This window comes from Mustela erminea, chromosome X (genome assembly GCF_009829155.1).
Source record: "Mustela erminea isolate mMusErm1 chromosome X, mMusErm1.Pri, whole genome shotgun sequence".
NCBI classification, from domain to species: Eukaryota; Metazoa; Chordata; class Mammalia; order Carnivora; family Mustelidae; genus Mustela; species Mustela erminea.
This window is the reverse complement of record NC_045635.1, coordinates 58,826,168-58,845,282: the sequence shown is the minus strand read 5'-3', so window position 1 is coordinate 58,845,282 and position 19,115 is coordinate 58,826,168. Positions and strand designations below refer to the sequence as shown.

General features: G+C 38.9%; 1 protein-coding gene across 2 annotated transcripts in view; it reads left to right on the top strand.

Annotated features, from left to right (window-relative positions):
* The window catches only part of TEX11 (testis expressed 11), a 314,592-nt gene that overhangs the window by 46,159 nt on the left and 249,318 nt on the right, over nt 1-19,115 (top strand). For both annotated transcript variants that reach the window (XM_032331343.1, XM_032331342.1), the window contains exons 8-9: nt 10,526-10,606; nt 18,981-19,066. In XM_032331343.1, the coding sequence (XP_032187234.1) occupies nt 10,526-10,606; nt 18,981-19,066 (167 nt within the window). The remainder of the gene's footprint in view (nt 1-10,525; nt 10,607-18,980; nt 19,067-19,115) is intronic.

The window sequence follows — 19,115 nt, the reverse complement described above, 5'->3', positions numbered from 1 at the left end:
GTGCCTTTTTGAACTTAGCATGATTGCTTTGACATCCATCCAAGTTTTGTGTATCAGTAGTTTGTTATTTGTAAGTAGTATTCTGTGGTATGGATCTATCACAGTTTGTTTAGCCATTCACCATGGAAGGAATTTGGGTTGTTTCCAGTTTTTGGCTATTGGAAATAAAGTTGGTATGAACATTTGTGTAGAGGTTTTTGTGTGGACATAAATTTTCATTTCTGTGGGATAAATGCCCAGGAGTACAATCACTGGGTTGAATCATTAGTGTATGTTCAGTAGTTTGTTTTTTAAGAAACAACCAGACTCTTTCCTAGAGTGGCTGTGCCATTAATCCCTATAAGCAATGTATGGGAGATCCCATTTTCTGCATTCTTGCCAGCATTTTGTATTGTGATCAATTCATTTTAGTTATTCTATTAGATGTCTAGTGAGATTTCATCATGGTTTTTAAAAAAGATTTTATTTATTTATTTGACAGACAGAGATCACAAGTAGGCAGAGAAGCGGGCAGAGAGAGAGAGAGAGAGAGAGAGAGAGAGGAGGAAACAAGCTCCCTGCAGAGTAGAAAGCCCAATGTGGGGCTGGATCCCAGGACTCTGGGATCATGACCCGAGCTGAAGGCACCCATATCCCACTGAGCCACCCAGGTGCCCCATCATCATGGTTTTAATTTGTACTTCCCATAATGGCTAATGTTGAACATTTTTTCATGTACTTATATGCCATCTGTATATTTTCAAGTGAAACGTCAGTTTGCGCTTACCTATTTTCTAATTGGATTGTTTATTTTTTTTTGCTGTTGAATTTTGTAAATTATGTATTATAGATTTGATTCCTTTGTCAAATATGTATTTTTTAAAAGATTTTATTTATTTATTTGACAGATCTCAAGTAGGTAGAGAGGCAGGCAGAGAGAGAGGAGGAAGCAGGGTCCCTGCTGAGCAGAGAGCCCAATGTGGGACTCGATCCCAGGACCCTGGGATCATGACCTGAGCCGAAGGCAGCGGCTTAACCCACTGAGCCACCCAGGTGCCCCTCAAATATGTATTTGTCTTTTCTTCCTCTTAATAGGGTTGCAGAGCAAAAGTATTTTAATTTTGATGAAGTTTAATTGATTTTTTTAATGGATTGTGCTTCTGGTGTCATGTCTCAAAATTCTTCACCAAGCTCTAGATCTGAAATACTTTCTCCTATAAGTTCAGTAGCTTTACCTTTTATGTTTAAATCTATGATTGATTTTGAGTTAATTTTCTTTTTTTCTAAGATTTTATTTATTTATTTGACAAGGAGATAGAGAGCACAGTAGGCAGAACGGCAGGCGGAAGGAGAGGGAGAAGCAGGCTCTACAGTGAGCAGGGAGCCCGGGATCACCACCTGAGCCAAAGGCAGTTGCTTAATCGACTGAGCCACTCAGGTGCCCTGAGTTAATTTTCTTTTTAAAAAGTAGACTCTAGGGGTGCCTGGGTGGCTCAGTGGGTTAAAGCCTCTACCTTCGGCTCAGGTCATGATCTCAAGGTCCTGGGATCGAGCCCCACATCAGGCTCTCTGCTCAGCAGGGACCCTGCTTCCTCCTCTCTCTGCCTGCCTCTCCCCTTACTTGTGATCTCTCTGTGTCAAATAAATAAATAAAACCTTAAAAAAAAGTAGATTCTACACCAAGCCGGGAGCCTGACCTCACACCCCTGAGATGATGACCTGAGCTGAAATCAAAAATTGGTTGCTTGGGGCCCCTGGGTGGCTCAGTGGGTTAAGCCTCTGCCTTCGGCTCAGGTCCTGATCTCAGGGTTCTGGGATCCAGTCCCACATGGGGCTTTCTGCTCAGCAGGGGGCCTGCTTCCCCCTCTCTCTCTGCCTGCCTCTCTGTCTACTTGTGATCTCTGTCAAATAAATAAATAAAATCTTAAAAAAAAAGCTTGGTTGCTTAACTGACAGAGCTACTCAGTACCCAGCATAATTTTTTAAAAAAGACTCTTCTTTATTCATTGAATTGTTTTTGCACTTCTATAAAAAGTCATTTGACCCTAAATGTAAGGATTTATTTCTGGACTCTGTTTTGTTGCATTGATTTTTATGTCCTGTGTCACTATGTAAACTCAATTATTATTATTTATTTTTTTTTAAAGATTTTATTTATTTATTTGACAGACAGAGATCACAAGTAGGCAGAGAGGCAGCCAGAGAGAGAGGAGGAAGCAGGCTCCCTGCTGAGCAGAGAGCCCGATGCGGGACTCGATCCCAGGACTCTGAGATCATGACCTGAGCCGAAGGCAGCGGCTTAACCCACTGAGCCACCCAGGCGCCCTAAACTCAATTATTTTAGTTTTGTAGTAAATTTTTTTGTTTTGTTTTGTTTTTTAATTTTTAATTTTTTATAAACATATATTTTTATCCCCAGGTGTACAGGTCTGTGAATCACCAGGTTTACACACTTCACAGCACTCACCAAAGCACATACCCTCCCCAATGTCCATAATCCCACCCCCTTCTCCCAACCCCCCACCCCCCAGCAACCCTCAGTTTGTTCTGAGAGATTAAGAGTCACTTATGGTTTGTCTCCCTCCCAATTCCATCTTGTTTCATTGATTCTTCTTCTACCCACTTAAGCCCCCATGTTGCATCACCACTTCCTCATATCAGGGAGATCATATGATAGTTGTCTTTCTCTGCTTGACTTATTTCGCTAAGCATGATACGCTCTAGTTCCATCCATGTTGTTAGTTTTGTAGTAAATTTTGAGATAGGTAAGTGTGAGCCTTGCAACTTTGCTCTTCTTTTTAAAAAATGTTTTTGCCTATTCTGGGTCCCTAAATTTTCATATGATTTATTTTTATTTTACTTTATTTTAAAAAAGATTTTGTTTATTTATTTGACAGGGATCACGTGTAGGCAGAGAGACAGGCAGAGAGAGAGGGGGAAGCATGCTCCCTGTGGAGCAGAGTCCAATGTGGCTCGATCCTAGGACCCCGGGACCATGACCTGAGCCGAAGGCAGAGACTTAACCCACTGAGCCACCCAGGCGCCCCCATTTTCATATGATTTAAAATCAGGATGTTAGTTTTTGTAAAAGCCTGCTAGAATTTTTTTTTTTAAAGATTTTATTTATTTATCAGAGAGAGGGAGAGAGCGAGCACAGGCAGACAGAATGGCAGGCAGAGGCAGAGGGAGAAACAGGCTCCCTGCTGAGTAAGGAGCCCGATGTGGGACTCGATCCCAGGACGCTGGGATCATGACCTGAGCCGAAGGCAGCTGCTTAACCAACTGAGCCACCCAGGCGTCCCAAGCCTGCTAGAATTTTGATAGGAAATGCATTTGAATCTGTAATTCACTTTAAGGGGCATTGCCATCTTAAGAATATTAAGTCTTCTGATTTGTGAACATGGGATGTCTTTTCATTTTATTTAGGTCTTTAATTTCTTTCAACTGTATTTTATAGTTTTTAGTGTACAAGTATTGCAGTTCTTTTGTTGAACTTACTCCTAAATGTTTTATTTTATTTTATTTTTTAAAGATTTTATTTTTTATTTATTTGACAGACAGAGATCACAAGTAGGCAGAGAAGCAGGCTGAGAGAGGAGGAAGCAGGCTCCCTGCTGAGCAGAGAGCCCGATATGGGACTCAATCCCAGGACTCTGAGATCATGACCTGAGCCGAAGGCAGAAGCTTAACCCACTGAGCCACCCAGGCGCCCCCTAAATGTTTTATTTTTTTATGTTAATGTAAATGGAATTAATTTTTTTATTTTTAATTTTTTTAAAGGTTTTTAAAAAAGATTTTATTTATTTAACAGACAGAGATTACAAGTAGGCAGAGAGGCAGGCAGAGAGAGAGAGGAGAAAGCAGGCTCCCTGCAGAGCAGAGAGCCCAACGCAGGGCTCGATCCCAGGACCCTGGGATCATAACCTGAGCTGAAGGCAGAGGCTTTAAACCCACTGAGCCACCCAGGCGCCCCAAATAACCTAAATTTAAAATTGGCAGAAAACTTGCATAGACATTTCTCTAGTAAAGATAAACACATGGCCAATAAGCACATGAAAAGATGCTCAACATTATTAGTCACTAGGGAAATGGAAATGAAAACCATGGTGAGATGCTACTTCACACCCATTCAGGTATGTAAAATAACAAAAATGGAAAATAAGAAATTGGTGAGGATATGGAGAAGTTGGAACCCTCATAACTGCTGGTCTGCTGGTGTGAATGTAAAGTGGTACAACTGCTGGGGAGAGCTGTTTGGAAGGTTTTTAAAATTAAAAACCCACTTAGTTGTGGTGAATAATCCTTTTCATGTACTGTTGGGTCCTATTGGCTAGTATCTTGGTGAGAATTTTTGTATCCATGTTCATCAGGGATATTGGTCTGTAATTCTCCTTTTTGGTGGGGTCTTTGTCTGGTTTTGGGATCAGGCTTATAGCTGCTATATCACTTTCCAGTAGCCAGCTCTGGTAGGCTCCTCCACCCTGCGGTTTATCTTCCGATATTGCCTCGGATTCACTTTTCTGCACCTCCTACCTTGCAGAAAGTGGTAGATTTTCTCTTTGTAGAATTACAGCAAATCTTTTCTTAGGTCTCCAGTTGAGTTAATAGGGTATTCAGAATGATGTGATAGCTATGTAGCTGAACTCCAGGGACCAGACAAAACTAAGGTCTCCTACTCCTCCCGTATTGAAATTCTAGTTAGTTACCATATGGTAAAATTGATTTTGGGTTTAGAATTTTGTGATTCATCACTAAATAATACCCAGTGCCCATCAGACCAAGTGCCTTCCTTAGTACCTATCACCCATTTCGCCCATCCCCAACCCACCTCCCTCTCTTTTTTCCATTCCCCTATGTTCATCTATTTTCTTTTTTTTTTTTTTAAGATTTTATTTATTTATTTGACAGCAAGCATAAGCAGGGGGAGCAGCAGGCAGAGGGAGAGGGAGAAGCAGTATCCCTGCTCTGCATCGATGTGGGGCTTGATCCCATGACCTGAGCTAAGGCAGACACTTAACTGACTGAGCCACCGAGGTACCCCTGCTTTTAAGTTCCATATATGAGTGATATCATATGGTATTTGTCGTTTTCTGACTGACTTATTTTGTTTAACATAATAAATATTTTCTTTTACATTTCAGTTTTAAGTTTAATTAAAAGCAATGAGAACACTGTCAAAAGTTGTCAAAATGAACTTCATAGCTTTTTATTGAACTTAGTAGAAATTGCAACTAGCTATAACCTAGATAAAATCTCTTTGAGTCCTCAATAATTTTTAAGAGTTCTAGGGCTCCTGAGACATACACAAAAGAATCAGAACTATTGGTTTAGGATTGGTCCAGAGCTGTGACTGGCAGCATCCGTATCACCTGTCTGTGTGTGGGGGGGTGATGCCTAGATGGCTCAGTTGGTTAAGCGTCTGACTCTGGGTTTCAGCTCAGGTTGTGTTCTCATGGGTTGTGGGATCAAGCCCTGAGTTGGGATCCACACTTAGCTGGGAGTCTACTTGAAGATTATCTCCCTCTGCCCCTTTCCCCCGAGTCATGCACATGTGCATGCACTCTCTCTCAAGTAAATACATCTTAAAAAAATAAAGGGTCAGGGACGCCTGGGTGGCTCAGTTGGTTAAGCAGCTGCCTTCGGCTCAGGTCATGATCCCAGCATCCTGGGATCGAGTCCCACATCAGGCTCCTTGCTGGGCTGGGAGCCTGCTTCTCCCTCTGCCTCTGCCTGCCATTCTGTCTGCCTGTGCTCACTCTCTCTCCCTCTCTCTCTCTCTGATAAATACATTTAAAAAAACTTAAAAAAAAATAAAGGGTCATTTAAAAAATATCATTAGGAACCTTTTAGAAATACAAATTATTGTCAGAGAAGGATGGTCAAAGGAAGGTTATTTTCAAAATAGAATGTATATAAACAGGTTGAATATAAAAAGCCAGGGAGAAAATGATTGGAGGAGTTGGATAAAGAGGTGTCATATACCAGGAGATGGAAATGAATCTAATCAGTACATATATAGGAGAATATAGGAGAATAAAGAAGCATGTATTTAGTGCCTGCTCTGTGTATGTGTATGTATACATATATGTCAATATTATATATATAAGTCAGTGCTTTATGCAATAGAGGTAAAAAGATCTATAACGTTAGTATGTAGTACCTTTCTTACAGGAGCTTAAGGTAAATTTTGTGGTAGATTTAGATGTGTAAACAGGTGCATTACAACAGGGTAATTGCCTTTTTTTTTTGTTCAGGAATTTTATTTCTTATCTTTTTATCTTTTTATTTCTTTTCAGCGTAACAGTGTTCATTGTTTTTGCACCACACCCAGTGCTCCATGCAATCCGTGCCCTCTCTAATACCCACCACCTGGTTCCCCCAACCTTCCACCCCCTGCCCCTTCAAAACCCTCAGATTGTTTTTCAGAGTTCATAGTCTCTCATGATTCACCTCCCCTTCCAATTTCCCTCAACTCCCTTCTCCTCTCTAACTCCCCTTGTCCTCCATGCTATTTGTTATGCTCCACAAATAAGTGAAACCATATGATAATTGACACTCTGCTTGACTTATTTCACTCAGCATAATCTCTTCCAGTCCCGTCCATGTTGCTACAAAAGTTGGGTATTCATCCTTTCTGATGGAGGCATAATACTCCATAGTGTATATGGACCACAGCTTCCTTATCCATTCGTCCATTGAAGGGCATCTTGGTTCTTTCCACAGTTGGTAATTGCTTTAAAGAAATATGAGTGAAGTTCCACGATAAAACAAAATATGAAAAAGTAACTCTGCTGTGAAAAGACTGTGAACTTTACTGGTAGGGAAAGGGGCATAAGATAGATATTTTAAATTGCAGAGGAGAATTAGATGTTGGATAAGGGAGCATATGAGTTTTGGTTAAGGTAGAAGGTGAGGTAATTTGGGTGAGGGGTGCAGTAGGAAGATATGGCATATTATGGGAGTACTCGAAGAATGTGAAAAAATGGCTTCAATTTCTGAATGGGAAATATCCTTAGGAAATCAATAAAGAAACTCATTTTTACTGAGCATCCATTACATACTTGACATGGTACTAGGAGCTGTAACATTTTTGACTGCGGAGCTTAAGTGAGGGTTTACTTGAAGTGAGCATAAGTTTTTAGTGGATCTGTTCAGCACAGTTTACTATTTGATTGATTCTGTTGTCATTATCACTTAGTAGCATCACCATAGGTGATTGTCAGTCTAGCATTTCATTTCTTGCATAAAAATAATAACCCAGTGCTGTTAAGCATGAGTTCAGATCCAGCCTTGGAGCTTTTCTTCTAATGAAGTGGAAACCTAAGTTCTTGGTTCGTGTAATACTTTATAGATCTGCTAGGATATGATTTCAAAGAGCTTTCCTCTCTTTAACAATGAGTACCACATCACAGCAGATAACCTCTTTTATTATAATTCTTGGCACTGGTTGTAGCTTTGACTGCTAAAATTTTTCACATTTTTGCATACTGTCTTTTTTTAGAGAGAGAGGGAGAGAGGGGGAGGGAAGAGGGGCAGAGGGAAAGGGAGAGAGAATCTTATTTATTTTTTAAGATTAAAAAAATTATTTATTTGACAGAGATTACAAGTAGGCAGAAAGACAGAGAGAGAGAGAGGGAAGCAGGCTCCCTGCTAAGCAGAAAGCCCCATGCAGGACTCAGTCCCAGGACCCTGAGTTCATGACCTGAGCTGAAGGCAGCGGCTTAACCCACTGAGCCACCCAGGTGCCCAGGAGAGAGAGAATCTTAAGCAGCCTCCACTCCCAGCGTGGAGCCTGACACAGGGCTCCATCTCAGACCCAGAAATCATGACCTGATCCAAAATCAAGAGTCAGATGCTTAACCAACTGAGCTACCAGGCACCCCTTTTGAATACTATCTTAAAGTTTACAAAATGCTTTTATATCTGTGATCTCATTTGATTCTCACAAGTTCAATCCTATGTGGTAGATAATACTTGTCCTTACTTTACAGTTAAGGAAATTGAGGCTCATAGAGTCTGTGACTTGCCTGACTTTACTGAGGAAAGAAGTGGAATTATTAAATAACTGTATGGTACTCCTGAAACTAATAGAACATTGTATATCAACTATATTTTGACTGGAAAAAAAAAAGCAGAAAAACTGGGAATCTGAAGCCCATATTCTTTTTACTACGTTAGTATAGGCTGGGCATTATCCCAGATGTAGTGAATCAGAATTTACAAGTGATGGGACTGGGCCATGTGATTTTTGAAGAGCTCTTTTGGTGTGTCTTATGCTCACTTCACCAAAGGTTGCTAGAGCATTACATCATGCTGCCTCTTTAAGACTCCTTATACCGAATTCTCTTTTGGGTTTGAAATACTGATTTGTGGTCCAATAAAATGAATAATATTCACAACTAGCTTGAATTATTAGAGATTTTATTTCCACTAAGATAAAATCTGATGAGTGATGGATAGATTATGGATTTTTTATAGCATTGTATTGCTTTATATGTTCTAAGAACAGAAAGCATTCTCCGATACGGGGTTTGTCACTCAGCATTTCTCTTTCTCTCTCTCTTTTTTTAAAGATTTTATTTTATTTTATTTATTTTTTTAAAGATTTATTTATTTATTTATTTATTTGACACAGAGAGAGATCCCAAGTAGGCAGAGAGGCAGGGAAAGAGTGAAGGGGAAGCAGGCTCCCTGCTGAGCAGAGAGCCTGATTAGGGGCTCGATCCCAGGACCCTGAGATCATGACCTGAGCCGAAGGCAGAGGCTTAACCCACTGAGCCACCCAGGCGCCCCTAAGGATTTTATTTACTTATTTGACAGATGGAGATCACAGGTAGGCAGAGAGGCAGGCAAGTGGGGGGGGCAGGCTTCCCACTGAGCAGGGAGCCTGATGTGGGGCTCCATCCCGGGACCCTGGGATTATGACCGGAGTCGAAGGCAGAGGCTTTAACCAGCCAGGCGGCCCAGCATTTCTCTTTTACGATGATTTCCTCCACCTTGAATAATGAGTCAGTCAACAAGTATATTCATCAAACATCTCTTTGTATAAATGTGAATATTATTTTGTAAACTCTGTAGATAATTGAGATTTGGCTTATTGAGGCTCTTGTGTTCACAATTTATTTTTCCCTTTAACATAATCTAGCATTCATTTAAGCCTTAGATGAGGGTTTCTACTTAGCAAGATGTCAAGCTTAATATTCAGCAGGTGGATAGAGGAGAAAAGTAAAGAGAAGCTGGGTATCTTACATTCTTCATCTTTTCTTCTCTCTGCTCAATTGTTTTGGTACTCAGAGCACAAGAATATATTTTTAAAAATTTTAAAAAAGATTTTATTTATTTACTTGACACATAGAGTGAGATCACAGGCAGGCAGAGAGAGAGGGGAAAGCAGGCTCCCCACTGAGCAGAGAGCCCGATGATGAGGGGCTCCATCCCAGGACCCTGAGACCATGATCTGAGCCAAAGGCAGAGGTTTAACCCACTGAGCCACCCAGTCACACCAAAGCACAAGAATATTTGATGCCCCATAAGAAAGCGAAAAGAACACAGCAAATACAGGAATTTCTTTCCCCAACAAAGTACTTCATCAAATTATTTTCTTGTATATGTCCATGTTTTTTTTTAAATATGCCTTGTCAGCTAAATTTTTAAATGACTGAAACAAGCCTCTTCTACAAGTGCCTATGTATTGTGTGAATGATGTTTTCATTCATTTGAAGTTGTTCAGTAAGAATGATAGAGCTGACAGGAATCTTAAGAGATAACACAGTACATTGTCCTGATTTTATAGATGAGGAAAGTGAAACCATGAGAGTGTAAGGTTCAAGGTTATATATAATAAATGTCAGAGTAGCTCTTCTGGCTCCAAGATAGGATTGCTCTTAGCTGCCTTTCATAGCAGATATTCACAGCAGTTCAGATTATGAAGTTATTGTGAGCCTGTTTTAGGACAAAAGACTCCTGTTTAACATTTAAAAATCCCTCTGATGTGGAGATAAATACAAGAGTTATCAAGCTGGGGAAGCATCTGTTAGATACGGCATTATATCATAATATAATAACACAAGATTGCACACCAGTTTTGCCATTTCCAGAAAAAAGTTAATGACTCCCATCACTATCAACTCTTGTGTTACCCAAGATGATTATTCTTCTTCCTTTTTTTTTTTTTTTGTATTTTGAGCTGGCTATTATGTTTAGCTAGACCAACCAGTATTGCTAAAAAGATTAGAAAACAAATTAAGACTTCTGATTTTTTTTGAAGATTGCATTTATTTATTTGACAGAGAGAGACACAGTGAGAGAGGGAGTACAAGCAGGGGAAGTGGGAGAGGGAGAAGCAGATTTCTCTTGGAGCAGGGAGCCAGATGCGGGGCTCAATTCTAGGATGCTGAGGGCAGACACTTAACGACTGAGCCGCCCAGGCACCCCAAATTAAGATTTTTTAATGTGAGTTTAAAATATGTTAAAGTTGACTTATAGACAAATAGCTTGTTACTTCATTTTAACCAATTATTGATAAATATTTTTTTCACTTTTTCAGGCATGTGCTCAAGGGGATTTTCAAAGAGCATCTACATGTGCACTGCGCTGTAAGGATATGTTGATGAGGTTCCCTAAAATGGTAAGTGAAATATCTGCACTTACTCTCCAAGAGTTTGAAAATATGTTATGTCAAGTTCTAGGTAGAATCATGACTACTTCATGCAGTTCTTCAGAGATTATATTTAAGGTTGGGTCCACTCATTTAGCTGATCTTTGAAATATTTTCTTTTTTTTTTTTTTTTAAGATTTTATTTATTTACTTGAGAGAGAGACAGTGAGAGAGAGCATTAACGAGGAGAAGGTCAGAGAGAGAAGCAGACTCCCCATGGAGCTGGGAGCCTGATGCGGGACTCGATCCCAGGACTCCAGGATCATGACCTGAGCCGAAGGCAGTCGTCCAACCAACTGAGCCACCCAGGCGTCCCTGAAATATTTTCTTTGTCTTGTACTAGAAAGGGTGTTTAAAAAAGCAAAGGGTTCTTTCTTTTTTTTTTTTTTTAAAGATTTTATTTATTTATTTGTCAGAGAGAGAGCGAGTGAGAGCAAGCACAGGCAAACGGAGTAGCAGGCAGAGTCAGAGGGAGAAGCAGGCTCCCTGCGGAGCAAGGAGCCCGATGTGGGACTCGATCCCATGACGCTGGGATGATGACCTGAGCTGAAGGCAGCTGCTTAACCAACTGAGCCACCCAGGCGTCCCAGCAAAGGGTTATTTCTTAAAATTTATTTGCTTTCCCTTTTATTGTCAAATCGTTTTGCTAACATTTCCTCCATATTTCAAGCTATGTGATGAAAGAATGGAAAAAATGAGTTTATATCTCTGCTGGCAAGGTCAATAGCAGTTAATCATATCACTGTCATCGTGTTTTTCTATATTGGGGGTGTGAGAGAATTGATAGGATAAATCTACTTCCCAGTCTGGTTCTCATCAAAATTCCAGGGTTTATAATTTTTTATTTTTCTTAACTACCTTTTATTTCTTTCTTGCTTCACTGCCTATGTCTACTTTACTCTTTGTTTTCACAGAGGGAATTGATAACAAAGATATATTTAGATGTCAGGGTGAATGTTCCTTAGGTCTTCATGTATTATACCTTCTTGTGAGATTGGTCTTATTTTTCCCCTAAATTATGTGTTAGAACTTAATTTAGTAAATAGTTATATATTTCTAATTATATGCTAGGTACTCTTCCAGGCTTTATTTATTTATTTTATTACAAAATTTAAAAAAAAATGTATTTGAGAGGGAGAACAAGAGTGATAGAGAGAGAGCAGGGGGCAGGGGTAGAGGGAGAGTGAGGAATCTTTGATGTGGGACTGGATCCCAAGACCCTGGGATCATGACCTGAGCTGAAGGCAGATGTTTAACTGCCTTCAGTTAAAGGCACTTAACTTTGTGCCTTTAACTGAAAGCACACCCAGTCATCCTCTCTTCTAGGCTCAAAAAAATTTTTTTAAACCTTTTTTTTTTATTTTTTAAAGATTTTATTTATTTATTTGAGAGACAGAGAGAGAGCATGAGTGGAGGGGAGAGGGAGAAGCAGACTCCCCACTGAGCAGGGAGGCCAAAGTGGGGCTTGAACCCAGGACCCTGAGATCATGACAGGTAGACACCCAACCATATGAGCCAGCCAGGCGCCCCTAGGCTTTAAAAATTTTTAAAGCCTAGGGGTGCCTGGCTGGTTCATTCTGTGGAATGTGTGACTCTTGATCTTGAGGTTCTGAGTTTAAACCCCATGTTTGGTGTAGAGATTACTAAAAAAATAAAAAACTCCATAAAATTTTTAAAAAGTTAAAAAATTTTAAGGCAATTTCATATTTTTAAAAAAAATATTAAAAGAGGGATGACTGGGTGGCTCAGTTGTTTAAGTGTCTGCCTTCGGCTCAGGTCATGATCCCGGGGCTCTGGGATCAAGTCCCATGTCGGGCTCCTTTCTCAGCAGGGAGCTTGCTTCTCCCTCTGCCTGCCCTGCCTGTTTTGCCTGCAGCTCTCCGTGCTTCTGCTCTCTCTCTCTGACAAATAAAATCTTAAAAAAATGTTACAAGAATAGTATGAAGAAATCCTTTATCCTTTGTACAGAGACCTCATTCAAGTTTCCCAAAACTGTCCTTTATACAAAATGGAATCAATTTCCATTGTACCTATTCTCTTTCAGTCTGGAATACTTCGTCACTCTTCTTTGACTTTCATGACTTTGGCAGTTTTGAAGATTACTGACCAGTCATTTTGTAGAGTGCATCTTAGTTTTTTTAATTAAAAAAATTTGGGGGGGTCACCTGGGTGGTTCAGTGGGTTAAGCCACTGCCTTTTCCTCGGTCATGATCTCAGGGTCCTGGGATCGAGTCCCTCATGGAGCTCTCTGCTCAGCGGGGAGCCTGCTTCCTTCTCTCTCTGCCTGCCTCTCTGTCTACTTGTGATCTCTCTCTGTCAAATAAATAAATAAATAAAATCTTAAAAAATATATATTAAAAAAATTTTTTTTGAGATATGATTGACATATTATATAAGTTTGAAGTATACAGCGTGTTGGTTTTATACATTTATATATTGCAATATGATTACTATAGTAGTGTTACCTAATACCTCTATTATGTCACATAATCATTGTTTTTTTGTGTGTGTGTGTTAAGAACAGTTAAGATCTACTCTCTTAGCAATTTTGAAATTTATAATTGTGTTGTTTACTGTAATTACTGTATTGTGCATTAGATCTCCAAAACTTACATTACATTTGCATGTTTCCACCCGTAAGCAACATCTTTCTAATTCCCCTACCCTTAATTCAAGTTTGTTCAGAGTTTCTTCATATTTAGAACAATTTACGACTCTGAGACCAGGAAATCACAGAAGTAATTCTGTATTCTCCTCATGGCTTCCTATTGGGTGGCAGACAGGATTGATTCAGTCTGTTATTGGTGGTGCTCATTTTGATCTCTTGAATAAAATGATATTTTCCAGGTTTTTTTTGCTATAAACACATGTATTTTTTTCCTTGTGTTATTCATAAGTATTTTGTGGGGTGATACCTTGAAACTATATGAAGTCCAATTTCACATCCTACTTTCACCATCCATTGATATTTCTTGCCTAAATTCGTACTGTGATGGTTGACAATTGAATGTTTCTCTATCTTTCTACATTTATTAGTTGACATTCTAGTATAAAAACTTTTTTATTGTGGGAAAATATATAGAATATGAAATTTGTCATTTTAACCATTTTTAAGCATATAATTCATTGACCTTAACTATATTTACAGTTTGGTATAACCATCACCATTATCAGTTTCCGAAATTTTTCATCAGTCCAAATAGAAACTCTGTACACATTACACAATAACTCCTATTACCTCTTCTCCACAGTTCCTGGTATCCTCTAATCTACTTTCTATGGACTTTCCTGTTCTAGATATTATATATAAGTGGAATCATATAATATTGATCCTTTTTTTAAAAAAGATTTTAGGGGGCACCTGGGTGGCTCAGTGGGTTAAAGCCTCTGCCTTCGGCTCAGGTCATGATCCCAGGCTCCTGGGATCGAGCCCCACGTTGGGCTGTCTGCTCAGCGGGGAGCCTTGCTTTCCTCTCTCTCTCTGCCTGCCTCTCTGCCTACTTGTGATCTCTGTCTGTCAAATAAATAAATGAAATCTTTTAAGAAAAAAAGATTGACAATATTGTCAAATAAATAAATAAAATCTTTAAAAAGAAAGATTTTATTTATTTGACAGACAGAGATCACAGGTAGGCAGAGAGGCAGGCAGAGAGAGGAGAAAGCAGGCTCCCCGCAGAGCAGAGAGCCCAGTGCGGGGCTCCATCCCAGGACCCTGGGATCATGACCTGAGCCGAAGGCAGATGCTTTAACCTACTGAGCCACCCAGGCCCCCAATATTGATCCTTTTATGTCTGGCTTACTTCATTGAGCATTAATATTTTTAAGATTCACCTACGTTGTAGCATGTATCAGAATTATATTCCTTGCTTTGATTGAATCGTATTTCATTATATGTACATACTATATTTTATTTATCCATTCAGCAATTGATGGAGACTTGGGTTATTTCCACCTTTTGGCTATTGCAAATAATGCTTCTGTGAACATTGATGTATAAATATCTGTTTGAATTCCTGTTTTTATTACTTTTTTGAACCTTTTTTAAAAAAAGATTTATTTATTTTAGAGACAGCAAGCAAGCATGGGGAGGGCAGAGGGAGAGGGAGAGAAGCAGACTCCTGCTGAGCACTGAGCCTAACGTGGAGCTCGATCTCATGACCCTAAGATCATGACCTGAACCAAAATCAAAAGTCAGATGCTTAACTGACTGAGCCACCCAGGTGCCCCTTGAACCCTTGTTTTTAATTCTCTTAGATAAATATCTAGGATTGAAATTGGTGGGTCATATGGTAATTCTGTGTTTAACTCTTTGAAGAATGATCAGACTGTTTTCTGTAGCATCTGCACCATTTTACATTTCTGCCAGCAGTGTACGAGGGTTCCAATTTCTCCGTATCCTCACCAACTCTTATTTTCCAGATTTTAAAATTATTATAGCCATCCTAGTAGGTGTGCAGTGGTTTCTCATTATGCTTTTGATTTGCATTTCCTTAATAACTAATGATATTGAACATCTTTTCATGTGCTTATTGGGCATTTGTATATCTTCTTTAGGGAAGTGTCTATTATCATCCTTTGCCTATTTTTTTTCTTTGCATATTTTTAAATTGGGTTGTCCAGTTTTAAGAATTCTTTATATGGTCTAGATATTAAAGCCTTACATGATTTGCAAATATTTTTGCTCATTCTAAGGGTTGTATTTTCACTCTCTTTATAGTGTCCTTTGATGCACTTTAATTTTGATTAAGTCCAGTTTACCTATTTTTTCTTTTGTTGGCCTATGCTTTTGGTGTCATTTAAGAAACTTGCCAAATCCAAGGTCGTGAAGATGTTCCTTTGAGAGTTTTACAGCTTTAGCTCTTAAATTTAGGATTTTGATTCATTTAAATTTTTGTGTTTGACTGTATTGTTAGGACACTTTTATTTTATTTTATTTTTTATTTTAAAGGTCAGTGAAATTATTTAGTGTGTTTTTGATGGGCTTAAATTTTATTTTTTATTTTATTTATTTTTTTAAAGATTTTTATTTATATATTTAGCAGAGAGAGCGCACAAGCAGGCAGAGCAGCTGGCAGAGGGAGAGGGAGAAGCAGGATCTCCACTGAGCAGGGACCCTGATGCATGGCTAGATCCCAGGACTCTGGGATCATAACCCCAGCTGAAAGCAGCCGCTTAACTGACCGAGCCACCCAGGTGCCCCTTGATGGGCTTAAGTTTTAGATAGGGGACCTGAAAATCTAGGGCAGGAAATCTTATAATGAGAGGAAATGATTGGATAAAGGCTTGAGAAGAACTAACATAATATTATTTACTTAAAGGGAATTAATGAATTAAATAAACCAAGTCTTTTTTCTGAGACATCCGTTCTGTATGCCAAAACTGGATTAGGAATTACTGTAAGGTGTTAACATGAAGCCAGAAGGGAATGCTGTTCAGAGACGGAGAAATAAAGCGTATGGAAAATTGTGTCTTAGGGCACCAAGAGAAATAACTAATGACCTGTAGTTGATTATTATTGAGCTATCCAAGAATTAAAGAATGCTGAGTCAGGGAGGGACTGGAAGGTAAGTGTCTTAAAGCCATTAAGGAAGAAAGCCAGGCAATTACCATTCACTGTTAAAATAGGACAAAATGTAAAAATACATGATCTATAAATGTGTAGAAGAGAACAAAGGCAGAAAGAAAAATAGTTCAGGACTTGGGACTGGAGAAACAATAGCTTTGTTTTTTCTGAGTTTTAAAATCCTGATATACAAAGTAATTTGCAGAGAAGATGACCTTATCTAGCTAATTAAAAATACAAGGCCTCTGGGGTGCCTGGGTGGCTCAGTGGGTTAAGTCTCTGCCTTTGGCTCAGGTCATGATCGCAGGGTCCTGGGATCGAGCCCCACATCGGCCTCTCTGCTGAGCGGGGAGCCTGCTCCCCACCCCTCACCCCTCTGCCCGCCTCTTTGCCTACTTGTGATCTCTCTCTCTCTGTCAAATAAATAAATAAAATCTTTAAAAAAATACAAGGCCTTCGATTGAACTTGAAACTTAGTGATGAAACTTATTAGCAGCAATATTTGAGTTTTAAAAGTCATCCATATACTCTCATGTTGGCATTGTAAAGTGAGTATTCAGTTGGAGCTGTCTTTCTGGACTGTAGCAGTAGATGGAAGTTCTAGATATCCCGTGGGTTTTGGAGCTTCCTTAAGTCCCTTTCTGGATGACCAGTATAACAGCAGGACTTACAGACCTACCTTCTTTGTATTGGTTTTTGCCATGTGTATTCCTTGCAAAATGAGAGGTTAGCACTCCATGGAAGGCTGGGAAGATATTATTTTTTATTTTTTGTTTTTGTTAAGATTTTACTTCTTTCAGATCAAGTGAGAGAGAATGAGGGAGAGAGAGATCAAGAGAGAGTGCAAAGGTTGGGGGGGAGGGACAAAGGAAGAGGGAGAAACAGGCTCCCCACTGAGCAGGGAGCCCAACTCTGGGCCTGAGCTGAAGGCAGACACTTAACTGACTGTACAATCCAGATGCCCTGCAAGGATATTTTTAGGGATATTTTTATGAATCTTAGTTCTTCATACCCCGTTAGAAATGTGTCATGAGGGCAGGGATTTTTCTCTGTTTTGTTCACTGATTTATCTGTAATGACTGAAATAGTATGCCTGATAGATAGGAGATGCATAGTAAATATTTATTATTGAATGTATAATGATTGCGTGCATAAAGCAGTATTGGTAGTTAAAAGACTTTATTTTTGTCATTACATTGGAAATACATTGTGGTTCTCTTAAAAGATATTTTAGTATTTTATAGCTTTGTTGTTGTAAGTTTGTTATTATTTTGCATTCTTTTTTTTTCCCTAGGAAGTAGCATTTAATGTAAGTACACTTGAATGTTTTTTGAGGGCAAAGACAAATCCTGGGGAAACTGAACAAAGACTAATATACGTTAGATGTTCGTCGAAAGTTTTATTTCCATTTTCTTCTGTGCACGTTAGTTACAGGCCTCTCTGCAGCAAGTGGATGTGAGCTGCATTATTCCAGTATAGCTGTATAATTGGTGTGGTCCTGTGTGAACCTATGGGATCTGGGGCATGTAATGAGTTAAGCTTTTTCTGCTAAAATGTCAAGAATGCATTCAAATACTTCTGGATTCTTGCCAGACCCACATTACCAAGGCTATTCTTTATTTTAGATTAAAATATACAGGTCTGAAGTGCTCAGGCATACATATTGAATTTCTTCTGAATATACTGTAATTCAAAAGGAAACTTTTTTGAAGGAAGACAGGTCTTTATACATTACTTATGAATAACTTGCCTCAGATCTTGGATTCTTAATTGAAGATCTGCTTCTGTAGTCTTACTCAGGTAAAACTTGTAAAGGATTCCATTATATGGGTGTAATCAGATTCTGGAGGGATATTTGGATAAGTTATTAGAAATTAAAATTTTTTCTCTTAAACCATTTCCCAGGATTTGGACAGATGAAAATTATATAAGATACAGCAATGATGCAGGGACTGAGATGCCGATAATTCATAAAAAAGTATTTTCTTATGGCACCATTCACATATTCGTTCCTACTTTTATTTTAGTGGTAATTTATGTAAAGAAAATTTTTCTGGTTAAGGAGTGTTTATTAAACAATTTCTAAATAAGTCCTGTGACTGGACTATGAAATGTTGGACACATTTCAGATCTTTGGAATTTTTTAAAGTTGTCTTGATTTTGAAAAAACATGCTCTTTTTTTTTTTAAATAATGAATGTTATGGTGCTAGACCATAGTTAATCTTTTTTTTTTAAAGATTTTATTTATTTATCTGACACAGAGAGAGAGAGATCACAAGTAGGCAGAGAGGCAGACAGAGAGAGAGGAGGGAAGCAGGCTCCCCACCGAGCAGGGAGCCCAACGCGGGGCTGGATCCCAGGACCCTGAGACCATGACCTGAGCCGAAGGCAGAGGCTTAATCCACTGAGCCACCCAGGCACCCCCAAAACATCCTCTTTTATGCTTTTTTCTTTGACTGTACTTGCTGATCTAATGCCTCTTACTGGATCTGGAAACCTACAAAGGAGGTTGTCCTTTTGCTGGGCAATGGTTAGGCTTCCCATTTCCTGTTACAAAGTACCTTTCAAGTTCTAATAGTAATGTATTACTTTTCCAAATATAACTCTTACCCAAACTGAATATTTTATAGCTGCTCTTTAGATAATTTGGGAGGTTTAAATAAGGAATAGTGGGTTATTTTGATGTATAAAAGTATGTCTTAAAGACTCGAACTGTTATAGATTTTTTAACATTAAAAAATCATGAATCTGACTTTTCTTTTTTTTTTTTAATATTGCAGACTGGATATCTTCACATTCTCTGTTACAACTTTGGAGTAGAAACCCACAAGCAGAGTAAATATGAAGAAAGTTCTTTCTGGCTTAGGTAATATAAACAAAATTAATGAATGTGAATTTAGGGATATCATCATACG